At 35.5% G+C, this 17435-nt stretch overlaps 1 protein-coding gene across 1 annotated transcript; it reads right to left on the reverse strand.

Annotated features, from left to right (window-relative positions):
- Window positions 1–915: 915 nt before the first annotated feature.
- CCR7 (C-C motif chemokine receptor 7) lies at window positions 916–11635 on the reverse strand. The gene is made up of 3 exons (XM_039353987.1): window positions 11469–11635; window positions 9397–9446; window positions 916–3168 (listed from the first exon to the last, which is right to left on the reverse strand). The coding sequence occupies exons 1-3, from the start codon at window positions 11476–11478 to the stop codon at window positions 2041–2043; spliced, it is 1188 nt and encodes a 395-aa protein (XP_039209921.1). The 5' UTR covers window positions 11479–11635; the 3' UTR covers window positions 916–2040.
- Window positions 11636–17435: the final 5800 nt, after the last annotated feature.

The raw sequence follows: 17435 nt of genomic DNA on the forward strand, positions 1-17435 counted from the left end.
CATAGTTATCCCCATAACAAAATAAAATAAAATGTACATGGAGGATATTGCTACAATTAATTTCATATTGGATTACTTGAGAAATCGCTTTTGTATGCTCATAAGGGACTTTTGTCTAGGCCCTGATAGCATGGAAGGTGCAAGAATGTGATTATTCTTCTATTAGGAGCAATTGAGATAACATCTAGTGACAATCCTTCTATATAGTATTAAAATGATGCATCCTTCTTTCTTCCCCTCAATACATATGAAGCATATTCTTTTTTTTAATAAATATTTTTATTGAGTTTTATAAAGGTAATAAAGGGATAGGGTCAAAAAGGATAAGACAACGGGAAGCATACAAAAAGTTTAGACCAGGGAAAAGGGGCAACACAAAAGTGAGATTAATCCCACAAAATAACATCGCTTCAGCAAGTCTATCGGGTTTACATATTAAATCTTAATAATTACTCTACTATTAAACAACTTTCCATATAATCATGTAAATAACAAATTAGTCAATAAATCTCATTCATTTCACTATTTAACAATGCTTAATATTAATTAATTATAATCACTTTAAAATAATAATATATTACATATCAATTATAGTTTACCATATTATTTAAGATCACAAATATACAAAAAGGAAAAAGAAGAAGAAGAAATAAGAACAAGTTCATACAAATAATTATGGAATATAAATACAAATCATCAATTATCTCTTTAAATTTCATAACCTTTTCTCACTCTAGCGTGTTTCTAACCAATAATAAAAATTTCCCCATGTTTTAAAGTAAATTGTGTCTTCTTTCTCTTTCATTTCTAAAGTCAGTCTATTCATTTCTGCACATTTGAGTATTTTTGTTATTATAGCCTGGTAAGATGGTAAATTTTCATTTTTCCAAAATTGGGCAAATATTATTCTTGCTGCTGTCAGCACATGCAATATACTCATTCTCTTTTCCATAATTCAAACCTAATATCCCTAACAAACAGAATTTTGGTTTAAATTCTATCTGTATTTTAATCATCTCTTCTAGATATGGATCTTAAACCAAAGCTTTTTAACATTAGGATGTATCCACAAGAGATGGTAATAAGTGCCTGGTTGTTGTTTACATTTCCAACACATATTTGATACATTTTTAAACATTTTCTCTAATCTAAATGGTGTCATGTGCCATCTATAAAACATTCTATATAGGTTTTCCTTATAGAAGCATATCCTAATGTATACCAGTCAGTATAGGAACCTAAGCTTAAGATTTATTATTTATTAATTTTAAAATGAGAAAAAGAAAAAAGTCAAAAATTACGAATTACAAAATACAAACATTACACAGAAAAGTTTGTGGAATAATACAAGGTAAAATTAAAAGGAAATATGAATCATTCTACATAAAGAAATAACTCACTTTTATTCTTATATATCAACTTGTACTGAACAAATATAAAGATAGCTTTATGGAAAGTTAACATTTTAGCATTTTCATTCTACTTTTTGGTAAAAATGGATTGAACCTGGTAGTCATTTGTGTTTTTTTTTCCCCGTTGCAACAACAACATGTAAATGCCAGAGATGTGGGAAAGAAGGAAGGAAAGAAGGGAGGGAGGGAGGGAGGGAGGGAGGGAGGAAGGAAGGAAGGAAGGAAGGAAAAATCAACTGCTTGCTTGTTTCTCAGTTTTGTGAAGATACTAAATAATTTTCACCATTTTATGTCTGTAAGATTTTTTAATTAGGCCTCCTGAATGTCAACTTTCTTCAGCTTCAGAAGAACATACTTTGCCTTTCCTGTAGCTATGGCATGGTTCTCCTATTTAAGATCTGCAGACAGCTTTCTGCAGTTCTCCCTTTTGCTTTTTAGCAAATTTTATCTAGATAAATTGAGTTGACCAGTGGGAGAAGAGAAAGAAGAGTCGGGTCTCTTCAGGTTCTGTGAAAATACTCCCAATAAGTGAGATCTAAAGGATCTCCTGGTTCCATCTCTGATGATGGATGGTGAAACCCATATGATATTAATATCTGTGATACTGATTATGCAGAGTTCCAGCATCTCATGGGGAGAAAGAAGTTGTGGTATCAGTTTCTGTGGGAACAGAACTTCTACTGTTCTTCTGGTTTGTTGACCATTGCCAGAGCTGCTTTTGATTGATGCAGCCCAAATCTTTAAGAAGGCGGAGGACATCATTGCGGAACTTAATTCCTATGAAAGCATACAGGAAAGGATTGAGACAGCAGCGGAAGCAAGCCAAGCTGTAAGTCACATCATTAGCCACATCTAGGGTCTTGATGGCATCGCACTGGCCAGTGGTTCGGTTGTATTTTGAAATGGTCCTGAGGACTATGATGCAATTGTAGGGGAGCTGAAGGAGAACAAAAGCTATCATGACTACAACAAGGATTTTGATTACATGTTTTCTTTCAAAGCTATGGGGTTGCAGCAAATTTCTGATGATGACACAATAGCAGAAAGTCATTACAAATAGAGGTAAGCAAAACCCAAAGACCATCTGAGATACTCTTATACTGATAGTTAAGGCTATATGATCACCTGTGGTGATGAAACATTGTGGTGGGTATGAAGGATGTTCATAAACACTGGTATGGATCACTTCTGGGACAGAAAAAATAAAAGCCAATGTCCAAATCAAGAAACAGGTAACTTTGCTGGCAAACATTCTCTGGGACCGAAGGCGGTGGGCTGAAGTTGCCTGAACAATGGCAAAATATCTATCAATGCTGATGGAGAGAAGCAGCAGCATGCCACTGAAGAAACTCATCTGGCAGATGAGGTAAATTGCTTTGCATGCAAAGTCCCCAAAAATCCAGTGCTTGGCTGCACTGACAGCCCAAAATGGGAGAGTCAAAAGAAAGAAGATGTCTGATAAGGCCAGATTGAATAGATAGATATCAGTCATTGTCTTGAGCCTCTTGAAATAGATGTAGGTTGCCATAACCAAACCATTGCCTGCCAGTCCCACAAAGCATATCAAGGAATATGCAACAGGGAGAAAAATAGCACGGAATTTCCGGATCTCATCCTTCTTGCACATCTCTTCAAACTGACTGTAGTCAAGATTGGAAAAATCTTCAGTGATGTAATCCAGTGTTACTTGGCTCTTTTTAGTAACATCTTCATCAAAGCTGGAGTTGCTATTAATCACAATGTCACCTTTGCAGAACTGGAAGGGAGATACAACATGGGTTATTTTTATCTCCCTGTATTCTTTTAGTTGTGATTTTTTATTTTGTATTGCAAAGGAAATGATCAGGTAAGAATGGCCTGTTCTTTGAGTGTCCTTCTTTAGGGACCATAAACATGACTAATATTAGTTTTGTTTCAGTTGAATTATGATTTAATGAGGCTACTGTTAGAAGTTTTTAGTCTATACTTTCCAAAATTCCTAAGATGAAGGAGTAATGTTTCATCACATACTTGGAAAGTAAGTAAACTCTTTTGAACTGAGTTTTATTCCTGATGACAATAGGCAAGCTCATGCAATATTCTCCGCAACAATGCAAAAATGCTTTGTAACTGACTTTGGAGGTGTTTTTATCTACCCCAAAAGCTTTGTATTTCCTGGAGTTTCCCCATTCAAGTAGTAATCAAAACTAACCCTGCAGAAGAACTTATTCAAACATATAAAGTGGGGGAGGGGGAAACTATGTGGAATAATATTTATGCAATAGCATGCATACACTTATCCATCATATTGTTCCCTATTGTTCCCTGGAGTAAGTAGCTTTATGCAAGGTACAGAAAAATATTGAGGAGCAGGAGCAAAAGAAATTAGAAGCAACAGATAAAAGAATCAAACTAAACCTAGTTAAACCCAACACTATTCATTATACTACTTTTCACTCTTCTGTTCTTGCCAATCACCCATGTTACATCAAATTGCCTTTTGTTCTTTAAGCTTCCTGTCTTCCTTTTTTTTGTTTTTTGGGGGCTTTTTTGTGTGTGGATCTCATCTACTGTAGCCAGTCAAGGTTTTCTGAGTCTTCCCCTTCCTTTCTATCTTCACTCTACCTTCTTACATTTACTTATGTTCAATATTTTTTAATTTTAGTGTACGTTTTTGGTACTTTTCATTCATTCATTCATTCATTCATTTATTCACTCATCACTTATTTTTAAAGTTTTTAAAAATCATACATAGTTCTTAAGAAAACCATTCTTACTGCATTCAATTTCCCGTACTTAGCCAATTCTCAGTTCCCAATAATGAAGAAGGTAAAAGCACCTTTTTATGCACAGGTCATTAATTTTTTTACAAACCTTATAGGCCACATAATATTCATTATTTTTCTACCACTATTTGCAGAATTTTAATATTTGTCCATCCATTTTCTGACCTTTAGTAACCTTTTATCATGGCATACAAATACATCTACTTACAGTATTTTCTCACCATTTATGTATTCCTTGAAATCATTTTCCCTATCAAACAGTAGAGTTTCTGGAACATTAATATTCAAATTCATATCCTGTGATGAATTTGATACAGTTTAAAATTTGCTGCAAATTGTTTGGGTTGTAGTGCTGTATTATCTGGTTGCAATGTACATATACATGTGCATTATTATCCATCATCCATCTCAAATGTCATCACAAGCACTAAACTTTCAAGGGCATATCCTCAGTCATAGTCTTATTATATTTTCTGTTTATTGTTCAATCATTAGCTAAGCATTCTATTTATACTCACATAAACTTTTATTTTAATCATATATGGGTCATTGTGTTCAGCAACCAATTTTCAACTCCATATTCACACTAAACGTAATTCAGATACTTTCTCTAAATCAACAAATATTCCTTTTTGCAAAGTTATTTATCTCTCTGTAAAAGAGAGCAATAATCACATTCTTCCAAATATCTGGCATGGAAGTAGCCTTCAAACTGATGTTAAAATATTTCACAACTACTATATAATTAAACCACACCCATATTTTAACATTTTTTTCCAGATGGATCATCTATACCTGCTGCTATAATATTTTTTAAATGTTGTCATAGCAATTTTCACTTTTTTCCATTATTTTTTCCAGGACATTAATACTTACAACTTTGATATCAATTCCATTTTTTGTCATATCATTACCATTTCCACAGACATCTCCACAATGCTCTCTCCTGCTTTGTTGCACTTCAGTTTCATTCCAAATTATTTCATCACTTTTATTCTTAATCCCATTTACTTGTCAAAGGTTATGTTTTCAGCTCTTCTCATCCACTTTCAGGTTCTAGCTCAACCAGATTATATTAAGGGTTAAATATGAAAAATCTCTCTTAGAGTGGAACTTAGAAGCTTTCATTCCAATGCAAATATTATATCTAGATGACAAAAGAAGTACTGAGAAGATAGAGTCAATTGGATTGAGATGGATGGCTAAGGAAATTAAATAAACAAATAAATAACTCCCTCAGATTCCCGATTTACCTGCACATGAACACCTATTATTTTTTAAAAAAAAATATGTAAGGGAAAAAAAAGTATGCAAGTAATATTTTGTCTGTCTGAACCCTTAGATTTCATTTTCAGTGAAAGCTTTTATAAAAGAGCTTTCTCAAATCGTTACAAGTTGATGTGTTGATAGCAATTCCCAAAATTTAGAATCTTCTGGCTGGAAATTGTTAGCGTTTCTATTCAATTATACATAGAGTGGGGAAGAATGTAATAGAACAGGAAAAATATTTATTCAAGATGGGAGGATGGTAGCCATATGAAAAATATTTGTTTCAGAAGCAAAGTCCCCCTGAATTGAAACGGTATTATTACTACAATGTAAATAGACACTGGACTGTAGTTTATGGAACTTTTCCCTGCTCATATTTAACCATAGTACAAACAAGTCCTGACAACTCTTTTTTTTTTTTTTTTACTGTCACCACAACATTTCCTTTGTTATGGTTTTCTCATAAAACTTTGAAATGTTTTTCTCATTTCTCATCCATATCTGGGGAATGAGAAAGATTTAAATCATCTTTAGCTATGCCTGTACTAAAATACTCTTCCACTCATTAATCAGACATTATCTAAGGCAGTCTTTCTCAACTGTGATCACTTGAAGATGTGTGGAATTCAACTCTTAGAATTGTCCCAACCAATGTGATGGTTTGGGAATTCTGGGAGGTGAAGCCCATACATGTTCAAGCAGCCAAGGAACAATGGTCTAAAGATAATCTCATGGTGTAAAATCTATTAGGTTTGAAAAGAAGTCAAATGACTGCTATGATTGAGAGACTGGGATCATCAATGAAGAGAGCTAATATGAGGCTGTTATTCTGAATCAGGCTGAATCAAAAATGAGTAAGTAGCACTTCATTTCAGCAGTGGGGTAAAAATTGAGAGCCGTGAGATGAGCTGCCGTATAAAAATAAATAAATAAATAAATAAATACTCAAAACACGTTACTTTTGGGCAAGAATTAGAATACTTAAAAAGAAGAATGCTGTTTATGTAGCAAGGACACATAAAGGATCAGTATGTAAAGCTGGGATTTTGTTAGTGAAGATTTTATGTTAAATTACAAACAATACTTATTTATGGTCTCTTGCAAGGTAGTTTATAAATGTTCCCCCAAATGTTCCAGAAACAGCTTATTGAAACCATAAATGGCATTAGATATTAACAACAGTAGAAACTGTTCTTGATTTGTTTCTGAGATAACAACAACTAATATTATAGAAAATGTTAATATTCCTCACAAAAGTTATGAAGGGCAAAGCCAGATGATCCCATTTAAGTGCTGACCATTGGGCTTTAAAATGAGATAAAACATGGCAATATAACACTTGATTTTTCTATCACTGAGCCCTGTTCTGTCACAGTAATGAGTCCAACAAGTGATACTGTCCTTGTTTTAATGCAGGATAAATTAAGGAAAGTGACTGGCGCTGCAATAGAATAGGGATGTTGGTAGTGAATTCAATGTTGTCCTTATGGCAGCAGTGCCTCAAAATATTGTGTGGATAGCCATGAAGCCAAAATAAGTGAGCAAAATTGTGCCCCCACCCCAATACTGTAATTGAAAGAGTAAAAAGCACTGTCATGTGAAAGCCCTTTTTGGCAAAAGCAGTTAAGACTTGCATTACATTCAATGGTAACACAACCTGTAATACTTAACTGACAGAAACCAGCTTTTAGCAAGTATTTTGTCAAATGTGAAGCTAGATACCAGTGTGAGAACCAGGTATCAGATTTACCCTAAAGCCTAACTAAAGGGACCCCGGAAAGCCACTCAATGACCTGGAGAGAAGGAAGCATTCTTACAGTAATCTGAAGTGACTATAGGAACTGAGCAGATCCCATAATTAACAGCACCATCAGCTACATTATTGTCATAGTGCATTAAATTCGATCTATGAAGAAAACATGTGTCAGGGAAAAAAGACAAACAATGTTTGAGAATAGAATATTTACAGTTGACTTTAACACCCTTTAAATTAAACTAGAGATAAGGCTAAAGTAATATGGCATAACATTAAAAAAATGTTACCAGAACATGTTTCAGCTATGAGTAATGAAACTTAGTTATGCTTGGGTAGCAGCACTAAAATAAATTAGATTTGGGTTGGCCAAAGCAAAGAAAACTGATTTTTTGTGACATTCATTTTGAAAAATTCCAAAACGTCATCTAAGATTCAGTTTCACTGGAAGTTTAAAACAAGTAGAAGAGTTGGCTCTATGAAGAAGTTCACAGAATGATGGATAATTTCTAATCAAATGGTGAGAAAAATAAGAATGACATTGACCCAATTTTTGATTGAAGATGGAATAAGGATGGAGCAATTAAGGGAAGAAATAATGGGAGCAGAACAGGATAAAGTATCAGAAAACTGGAAGTAGAAGAGATGCAAAAGTAGGGGCTAAAATAGTGGTGTGATGGAGGAAAAAAGAAGGGGACTTAGGAAGAGCAAACAGAGAGATGTAGAAAGAGGACATCACAGGGACAGGTGGAGGAGGTGGAGGAGAATGAAAAAAATGATGTATTCGAGGAGGCACCTGCCTTATGTTTGAACTGCTTCTTCTTCATCATCATCCAGGTTTTGTATGAATCCATATGTTGGGTACAAGACACAGATTTAGTGGAACAAAACAGCATGACATTGGTGCAAATCTGGAAGGCTGGTTGGGGTCAGTGTTGGTATTATTCTTACCTCCTTACAAAAGGCACAAGACAATGTGATTTATCCATTGTATACAGATGCATAAATTTCAGACTTGGTAGAATAAAATGGCACAAAACTGGTACAAAGCATAGGTTTTTACTGCTCATAGCAATATATATATAAATATTAGCCTTTTTCTTTTGAACTCCAGATTGAAATATTTGTACTCCCTTAATGATGGGGGTACAAAATCCATCCCTGATAGAAAAAAAAGCAGTTCAAATTTTTGTCTTGGTTTTAGCTTTGGTTTGCAAAGCTAAAGATCTGATTTGCAGTTACTGAACTATGCTGTACTGGGTTGAGTGAAAGAACCACATCCTGTGGGTTTACTTGAAGCAACATTGCCTAAAAAGGAAAGAGGACAAGGCAACTATCCTTGGGCTCTCTCTACCTGTGTGAAAGTGAGCGTGCCAAGAGAAAGAAGAAGAATTAATTCACAGCTTTTAAGTGAAACTTTGCCACTAACCTAACCACATAGCTTTCATTAAGATTAGCCTGTGAGGTTGCTTTGTTGTTTAGCAATTACGTTTATGCTTAGCAATCTTCACCCCATGAATTCAACTGCAAACCCATCAGCTCTAGTCTATACCATGCAGGGTAGGTCAAGGGGAAGACGTCATAGTGAAATACATTTGAGAAGTAACATGTCATTGTTGGCAATTTCAAAACAAGAAGTTCCATGCTTTGTCAGGTCAAAAGTCTACTAATCTCATCTTTTATTTTTTAAATGATGAAAAAAGATACTTTTGCAAAGTATAAAAGCTAGTTTTGAGAAAAAAGAATCACCCCCTCTGACAGTGATTAGCTGTGCAAAGCCTTCTTTTCATTAACATTTATGTACAAAAAGCACAAAAAAAAAACAAGTTAAAACGGCTTCAAAGCAACTTGTAAAAACAGTGAGCCAGTGGCCATAACCTGATTTATCCATGGTTCAGTGGCTGAGCTCAACTTTATTGTTAAATCATAATCCATGGTTTACAGATAGTGGTGACTTAATTCATATGACATATTAAGTTATGATGACTGAGGACCTCTCATCTACATTCCCCAATCTATTCAACAATGTCACATTTATAATATTTATAACATGGCACCCAAAGAAAAGGATGGGCAAGGAACATAGACAGTTGAAGGAGGTGGTTTAGCCCTGCTTCTCTCCCAACAGCAACAGCAGTGAGCAAAGAAAGGCTGGAGTTAGAAGGTGCATAGTGTTTTCATCAGCTTTATGATGTACCTGGAAAAGTAGAGGAAGCTTCCAAAATAAGGCAGCTTTCAGCTGTTGATCTAGAGGAGGAGACAATACAACAGATGAATACAACGTTAGAAGCCCTCTTGTGAGAAAGAAAGAGAACCATCATTGCATTACTTGCTGAGCAAACTAGACCCAAATCGAAGACAGATTGGATTGCCAAGATTTCCACAGCTTGGTGCCTTCTTGATAGACTGGGCTACAATTCTCAAAATCTTGCCCAGTCCAGCTGGAGGGTATCAGGAAGTGAAGGGTACCCTAGGTTATTTTGTATTGCCATTTCTTAATGGGGGTGGAAAAGTCCATGAAGGATCATGTCCAAAATAACAGCAATCATTTAGGTATGGTTGGAGATTCCTACTTTCTTAGATAATTGACTCTAAGGTGTTGGCCAGCAAATTAATTCACTAGATTGTTCTTTTGACAAGGTGTTGAAAAGTGATGGATAGGGGGCTTGCACCCCTACCAAGTACATTCCTGGCTTACACACCCATAAGGACAGTTATCCCACTCCTGCATGACTCTTGCCTCCAACTTTTCTTCTGAAAAGCCAAAATTGGTTCAAAATTGGACCTGACTGTTATCTACTTTAGATTCAAAAAAGCAGCTTTGTTTGTCCAAAGCAACCCAACTGAAAGGGTTCAAAAACCAAAATAAAGTAAACTGAAATAGAAAACTCTCTAAATTGGCTTTTTAGGCACATTTCAGCTTTGGAGCTATTTTCCTAAAACATCTTGTCTGAATTTGTTATTTTTCAATTTAATACATTTATTTTGATTTTTGCTAGTATAAGGTTAAGAAAGGATCCAGGTTAAGATCTGGCTCTTCCCTCAAGCATTGGACTAGTATAGGAATTTCACCGAATGCATTTATATTTGGAATAAGAATACTATGGAACATTGGTTGGACAATTTCATTTTCTTCTCTGTTTTGTCATTTTTGTATGTTGTGAGCTGCCCAGAATTATACTGGATAAAATGATCAGCCGTATACCCCCTTTAAATAAGTAAACAATTACATCAATAATAATATAACTAATGTAACATAAGAAGCAAGTTATGCCCAAAAGCTATACAAATGAAATATACAATTATAAATGATTAATTTGGGAATTATAAGATAACTACAAATGAACATTTTCAACTAGCAATAACAATAAATGTAATCAAGTTAAAAATGTAATTAGAATTAAACAGCTCTCATCCATATAATTTATTACTTATTTATTTATTAAATGTTGAAACCTCCCAGCTCCCTCTCAGAGAAACTCTGGGTGGTGTACAAATGAAATATTAAAGCATAAAAACAAATATAAAATGTTAAGAAAAGCAAGAACGATTAAAATTCAATGTTAAAAGTTAATTAAAGGGGGGGAGATCTTTCAGGATGCTAGCCAGACTCACGGCTGCATGCTCCTCTGTGATTCCCCAGATAAGACATATAATATATATGATCCAAATAATAAAATATCAAGTGTATTACAGTATAATAAGGTAATATATGAAGGAACTGGAAAACAGCAAAATAAAACCATAAAAGCTAATATACTCAATGTCTTAATATATAGATAGCAGTGCAGTCATAATGTAGATTGGTAGATATTTTTTAAAAATCTGTTTTGCAATTTGCCATTTTTTTCTAATTGATAATGACATAACATGTAATGTGTATGTGAATGTATTTAAATATATGTATATAAATATATGTATAAATATAAATGTATATAATAAAATATTTCAGTCATTAGAGAACAACCATGTCATCTTGATACTCTTTAAAAGAGAACAACATTTGATTATAACATGTAAACCTTATATAGATGGAAATCTGTTTCTCTGTTTTATCATTTGAAACGGTCAGTTCTCCTAATCTTAAGGAAGCTAAGAGAAGTAGTATGAGACTTTGTCTATCTTTCTGATTTATGTGAGCAGAAATAAGCAGTTATTCTAAGGTGAGAGGATTTCACTCTGCACATGATCAGAGTCACTTGTTGTTCCTTTGACATCAAGAACTTATGCAGGAATTGAACTCTCAGAAAAGGTAACTTTCATACTCACCCCTGTCCATGGTCTTTTGCAAGCAGATGCAGAGAGGAAGTGTGAGTGCCGGTTTGTCAGGGAAAAGAAGCTCTGAATGAGCATTGAAGAAAACTTGTATATAAGGACCGCCTTTTTATTCTTGTTGACAACATGCTTGCATGTAAAACATATATGATTTATTGCCCTCGATGCCAAAGATTTAACCCTGGTTTCTCCACCTGTACAGTCAGTATTGAAGCAGAACTTGGAAGAGAGATTTAAATATCCTCAGATGTTTTCTGCTCTACTGGAGAAAGTATTCTGGTGCAACTGATAAGAAGAATTTACTCCCTTGAAGGCTGAACAGATTGTTGGAAGTTATATTTTTATGGTGATGTCTATTAGAGAAATAGCCTTCATGATATATGGCAACGGGATGTATTTACTTTTAAATTCAAGTACACCTTGTGTTTGTGGAGCTTTTTTTAATCTAGAAAAAATCCTGAAGACATATAAAAAGGAAGGAGACCAAGAGGGATAAGTAGATTATCCCCACAATGACCTTTTTTTTTTCTCTTAATAAAGTATATAGGACAAAACTAATCCACTCTGGAATGTTCCTTCTGAATCCTCCATCCTCTTACATTCTTAAAACAATTTTAGATGCTCTTGCCACAAAATGATTTCGAGCAGAATGACAAAAATATTTCTTAGAAGGCATAACTTCCCTTCTGTAAACAATGCATTTCAAAACAAGCAAGATCCGAGAATTAAGTTCTCTGAAGACCCGCCTAAACCAAGGGTATCTGATTGGGCAATTCTGGGAGCTGAAGTCTACAAATCTTAAACCTGTCAAGGTTGGATACCCATGCCCTAAACTATAATCAGTCCCAAATGAAGGGCCTGGGTCTCAGCATACCATCTCCAAGGTGGGTTGGTTCACTGGACAGAGCAACTGCAGCTACCCTGTGGGTAAGGCTGATTGACTTAATCTTGGGTATTGGTGGGACATTCATGCGTGGTGTCTTCCCAGCCTTTCTGAATAATTTGTGTATTATAAATGTGAGAAAAGGGGTACTTTGGGAGGCAGCAGTTCTCCAGAAAAAAATCCAACAGTTATTTATTCAGTTACTAGTTTTATATCACACCCATTTTTCCCCACAACAACCCTATGAAGTAGGTTGCTTTGAGAGCAAGTGACTGGTTTAGTCACCTTACAGGCATCCATGGCTGGAGATGGACTTGAACCCTAGTTTCCAAGACAATAGGCAACAAAAGCCACAAGGTATGTAAAATCTGTTGCATCATTGTTATGCCATCTATTTGCCATTATGCTGAAGGTGACCAATAAGGCAGCATTTATTGATCAATTCAGAGATCAGGAAAGCATTTATTGGTCAATTCAATCTGATGTAGAGACTCCTTCCATTCACTCTTTGGCTGGTTTTTTCTGCCACTATTGTCTCCTGAAAGAATCAAACAGAACTGTGCTGTGCTTCAAATTTGTCCAAAACCAGCATATTATGTTTTTAAAGTTTACAGGGATTCTCTTTGTCTTCCTTGGGAAATCCTATACAAATGGTTCCCTGACATAAGGGCATGCTGGCTTGTATCCCCACTCATGGGGATCTTCATGTTAGTGACCATTCAAAATGTGATGGTAATAAATAATTCATTTTCTTACCGATAAGCATATTTATGACCAGGTTTCATATACATGACAACCACATGCATTGGAGTGAGAGTAATGCTAGCTAAGCTTTATGAGAACTTTATCCATATAAGACAGATCAGACAGATGCAAGCAGAGATCTTTGCAGTCTCTTTCTCTCTCTTTATCAGTCGTAGTCATATATCCTAACAATCTGATTCTTATAACAGAAGTCAGTCACTAAATGAGAAGTGGGTGTATAGAATAACAGAATAACAGAGTTGGAAGGAACCTGGAAATCTTTAGTCCAACCCCCTGTTCAAGCAGGAAACCCTATACTATTTCAGAAAAATGGTTGTTCAATTTTTTCTTAAAAACGTCCAATGCTGAAGCACCCATAAGCACTGGAGGCGAGTCATTCTGCTGATTAATTGTTCTCACTGTTAGACCATTTCTCCTTAGTTCTAGATTAGTTCTTTCCTTGATTAATACAATATGATACTTGGATGTTTCCATTTTTTAGAAATTGATGGGAGCAATCAACTTGATGATCCTTGCCATTCCAGTATAATCCTGAAATAATATTAGAGTGGAAATGGAGGGAAATGCTTATAGAGAAATTGTGCTTATGACTCAGCTGCCTTTGTGACACTGCTTTTTTAAAACTTTATTTGTTTTGGATTATGATCAAACAGGATATAGGGTCATGCAACTAGACCTGTTGAACTCCTGCAGTGCCAATGATGGGCAAAAGATTTTCCCACTAGCTTGAAAAAGATAGAGGACAGCAAAGCCAAAGGAATCAATCCATTCCTTGGCCTCTCATGAGCTCTAGTCACTCTAAATCAGAACAACACTATTCAGTTATGAGTCAGAATGTTGGCAAATAGAAGAGGAATAGAGATTAGCAACATAATCAACATTAGGCCAATGTAGCTGTGTGCTGAGAAAAGGATATGGGGACAGTGCTTTAACTCAGGGACTGGGAAAGACCCTGTGTGGCAAAAGAAACTGCATATCCCCAAGTGAGGCTGAAAATCACAGTGTGGGAGAAGAGGGGGTGGAAGAAGAAAGCTTTGAGGTTTGAAGTAATCAAAGAAAGAGAAAGGTAAAAATATTTATGCTAAGGACTATGATCCTGTAACTGGTTGCTGCTGTGGCTTGCTTTTTAGAAAGAAGGGGGGGATTTGAAGCATTGATAAATTGCTTGCTTAGCTTATTCTTTATAGGCAGAAGCCAAAAGCAGTAAAAGTAGTCCTCATTTAACAACCACAATTGGGACTGGCAACTCCATTGTTAAGTGACATGGTAATTAAGTAAAACATCCAGTAACTGCACTATATCTAAGTTCCACTTGCTTGTTAAGTGAATTGCCGTGTGTTGTTAAGTGAGATATCACATGACCACAATTTGCAATTTTAGTGCCAGCTTCTCCAATGATTTTAGTTGTTGAAAGTGGATTGTGAAGCTCACAAATGACAGCCTTGTAATTGCTGGTCACTGCAATGGATATAAGTCTGAGGATAGGTATAAAGATACTTTTTTCAGTTCTGTAGTAATTTGAAGAACAATTATTAACCAATGGACTTGTAAATATAAACTTGTAAACACATACACAAAAATGATGGAGATAGCAGAAGGAGATTAGAGCTAATATTCTAACAATCATAATAGGACAAATCATTGCCAGTGTCTTTTTCCATGTGGATGTAAAGTTACCTGCCAAAATCAAGCTGGGATACACCTAAAAAGGTCAAATGAGATAATCATTTGAGCTGCTATAGAAGAATATCCAAGTTCTACCTGAAGAAGTACATTGGAATGGTTTCAAAATGTGAATCATCAGAATAGGCACAAAACAGGATCCTGAACAACAGTGCATTGGACACAGTATAGGCATTAATAGCAATTGTGAGTTTGTGGATCAGTGGTGTTAAACACAATCGTTACATTGATTTTGGCTAGTTTATTTGTGAATTTTCTTCTTATAGGTGCATAGATATATTTAAGTGAATTTTATGAAATCATTAGTTATTAACAGTACTTTTATTAGATTTCATAGGCATTCTTAGCATAATGAACTGTTTAAGCAATGTTACTTCAGGGACGTAAGCAGCTGGGAATTTATTACAGTACTCACTATGGACTGCCTTTGTTGTTTTGTGCATGTGTATACCCTATCAAATCATTCTGAGATTGTTTAATTGGGGGAGGGGGAAGAGAAAGTACATGTACTCCTCAGGTTACAACTGTTTGTTTAGTGACTGTTCAAAGTTATAACAGCACTGAAAGATGTGATTTATGACTGTTTTTCACACTTACAATTGTTGCAGCATCCTTATGGTCACATGATCAAAATTTAGACATTGGCAACTGGCATGTATTTGTGTCAATTACCGTGCCCCCTTCTGACACGCAAAGTCAATTGAGAAGCCAGATTCAGTTAACAAATGTGCTACTAACTTAACAACTGCAATAATTCACTTAACAACTGTGGCAAGAAAGGTTGTAAAATTGGGCAAAACACCCTATTTTATGCAAAACATAAACTAAACAACCATCTTGCTTAGCAACAGAAATTTTAGGCTCAATTGTGTTCATAAATTAAGGACTATTTATAACTCATGTAGTAGGAAGTGATCATTGTTGGGATGGAGAACTATTTCAAAGTCAATTCTGCCAAAGGATTTTGGCAGGTAACTTTACCTCCACATGGAAAAAGACCACTGGCAATGATTTGTCCCATTATGATTGTTAGAGTATTATCTCTAATCTTCCTCTGTGATTTCCATCTTTTTTGTGTATGTGTATGGCATATTAAATTATAGTCAATGATACTGATTTTTCTAGAGTCTCAAAAACTGAATTCTCATTTTGGGTCCTGAGGAATAGTTCTTTAATTCATATCTGATGGCTAAAAAGATTGGATCTCTAATTTCCTATTGTATAATGCCATTGTGGAAGAAATGCTGAAGGCCAAGTTGAAGAAGCTTATCATATTTAATACATTAAAGGTAGGAATAGGATTTTGTCGTCTGGCATTAAAATCACCAACTAACATTCCTGATGTTTTCTGCACTAATTAAATGTGCAGATAACTGTGGCCTCCTTCAGGGTGACCCAATTCCTTCTGAGTAATGAGAATTCAAATATCTATCTTCAGGGGCATGCTGGGGACTCTGCTTATATGGCAGATAAAATCACTCAGATTCATTCAGAGTTGAATTTGGGGAGGACACTGGGCCAATGGAGATGCCCAGGATACATTCATGCTCAGTTATTTGGGATTGGCTTGAGCATGTAGCTTCTCACAGGTAGCTAGGAAATGTGAACTTAATCACTTATCTTTTAGATCCATGCCTCCCACAGCTGGTAAAAGCCTCTCAGGAGATGTGCCTGGGTAAGTACTAGTGGTGATTAATGCTTGAAAGGGACTGTAGTTTACCCCTTTCTTAAGAGCCATCACTAGCTTTTATCCTGAGGGTTAGTTTTCACCCTGACTCCAAGTTCCCTTTTTGGGAAAGGGTGTTCAGAAGAGGGTGGCTAAGTGAAATGAAATAGAACCTTCTCATTCAGGATTTAGATCTGGATATGGAACAGAATGACATTAGTAACATTTTTTATGATCTCTGGTGGGAGTGACAGGGGACAGTACCTCTGTCCTTGCTCTATTTGACCTCTCAGTGGTTTTTAATACCATTAATCATGGTATTCTGAAATGGCTTCAGGGGTTAGGAATGTGAGGTTCTGTGTTATCCTGGTTCACTTCATACCTTTGAAGCTGTTTTAGTCAGTGTTGATTAGGAATGAGAGATCTGACCCACAGCCCTTGCTTTGGGGGTTCTGCAAGATTCAGTACTGTCTTTGCTTCTGTTAAAGATCTACATGAAACTGCTGGGGAAGATCATCTGTCATGGGTGAGATACTATAAGTATGCTGATGATACTCAATTGTACATTTCTGCCTATGGTGAATTAAATAATGTCATAACCATTCTCTCTCAGTGTTCCAAAGGTAGGAGTCCTATTGAGGTCTGGGTGGGGAGCAACAGGCTAAAACTGAACTAGCAAGACAGAGCAGCTTTGGAGAATTGCCATTTTTGGTTATAGATTGGGTTGCACTGCACAAATCAGATAAAAATGAAGTCTGAGGATTTCTAATTTGCTGCCATTTCCTCTGTTGATGAGGATATTCAGGAAGGGTGGTGTTGGTATTTCTTTTTTCCTTGTGAATTTATTCCTTTGAAGATGTTATTATTTCCTGTGTCTTCTCTAGTTGTTTTTTTTTTTATTATGACAATCCTGACAAAGTATACTGGATCCATACTTTTGGTTGTATGAGTGGAAGTACTATAA

Source organism: Crotalus tigris, unplaced genomic scaffold, assembly GCF_016545835.1.
Source record: "Crotalus tigris isolate CLP2741 ecotype Arizona unplaced genomic scaffold, ASM1654583v1 scf7180000018544.1747854, whole genome shotgun sequence".
In the NCBI taxonomy this organism is placed as follows: Eukaryota; Metazoa; Chordata; class Lepidosauria; order Squamata; family Viperidae; genus Crotalus; species Crotalus tigris.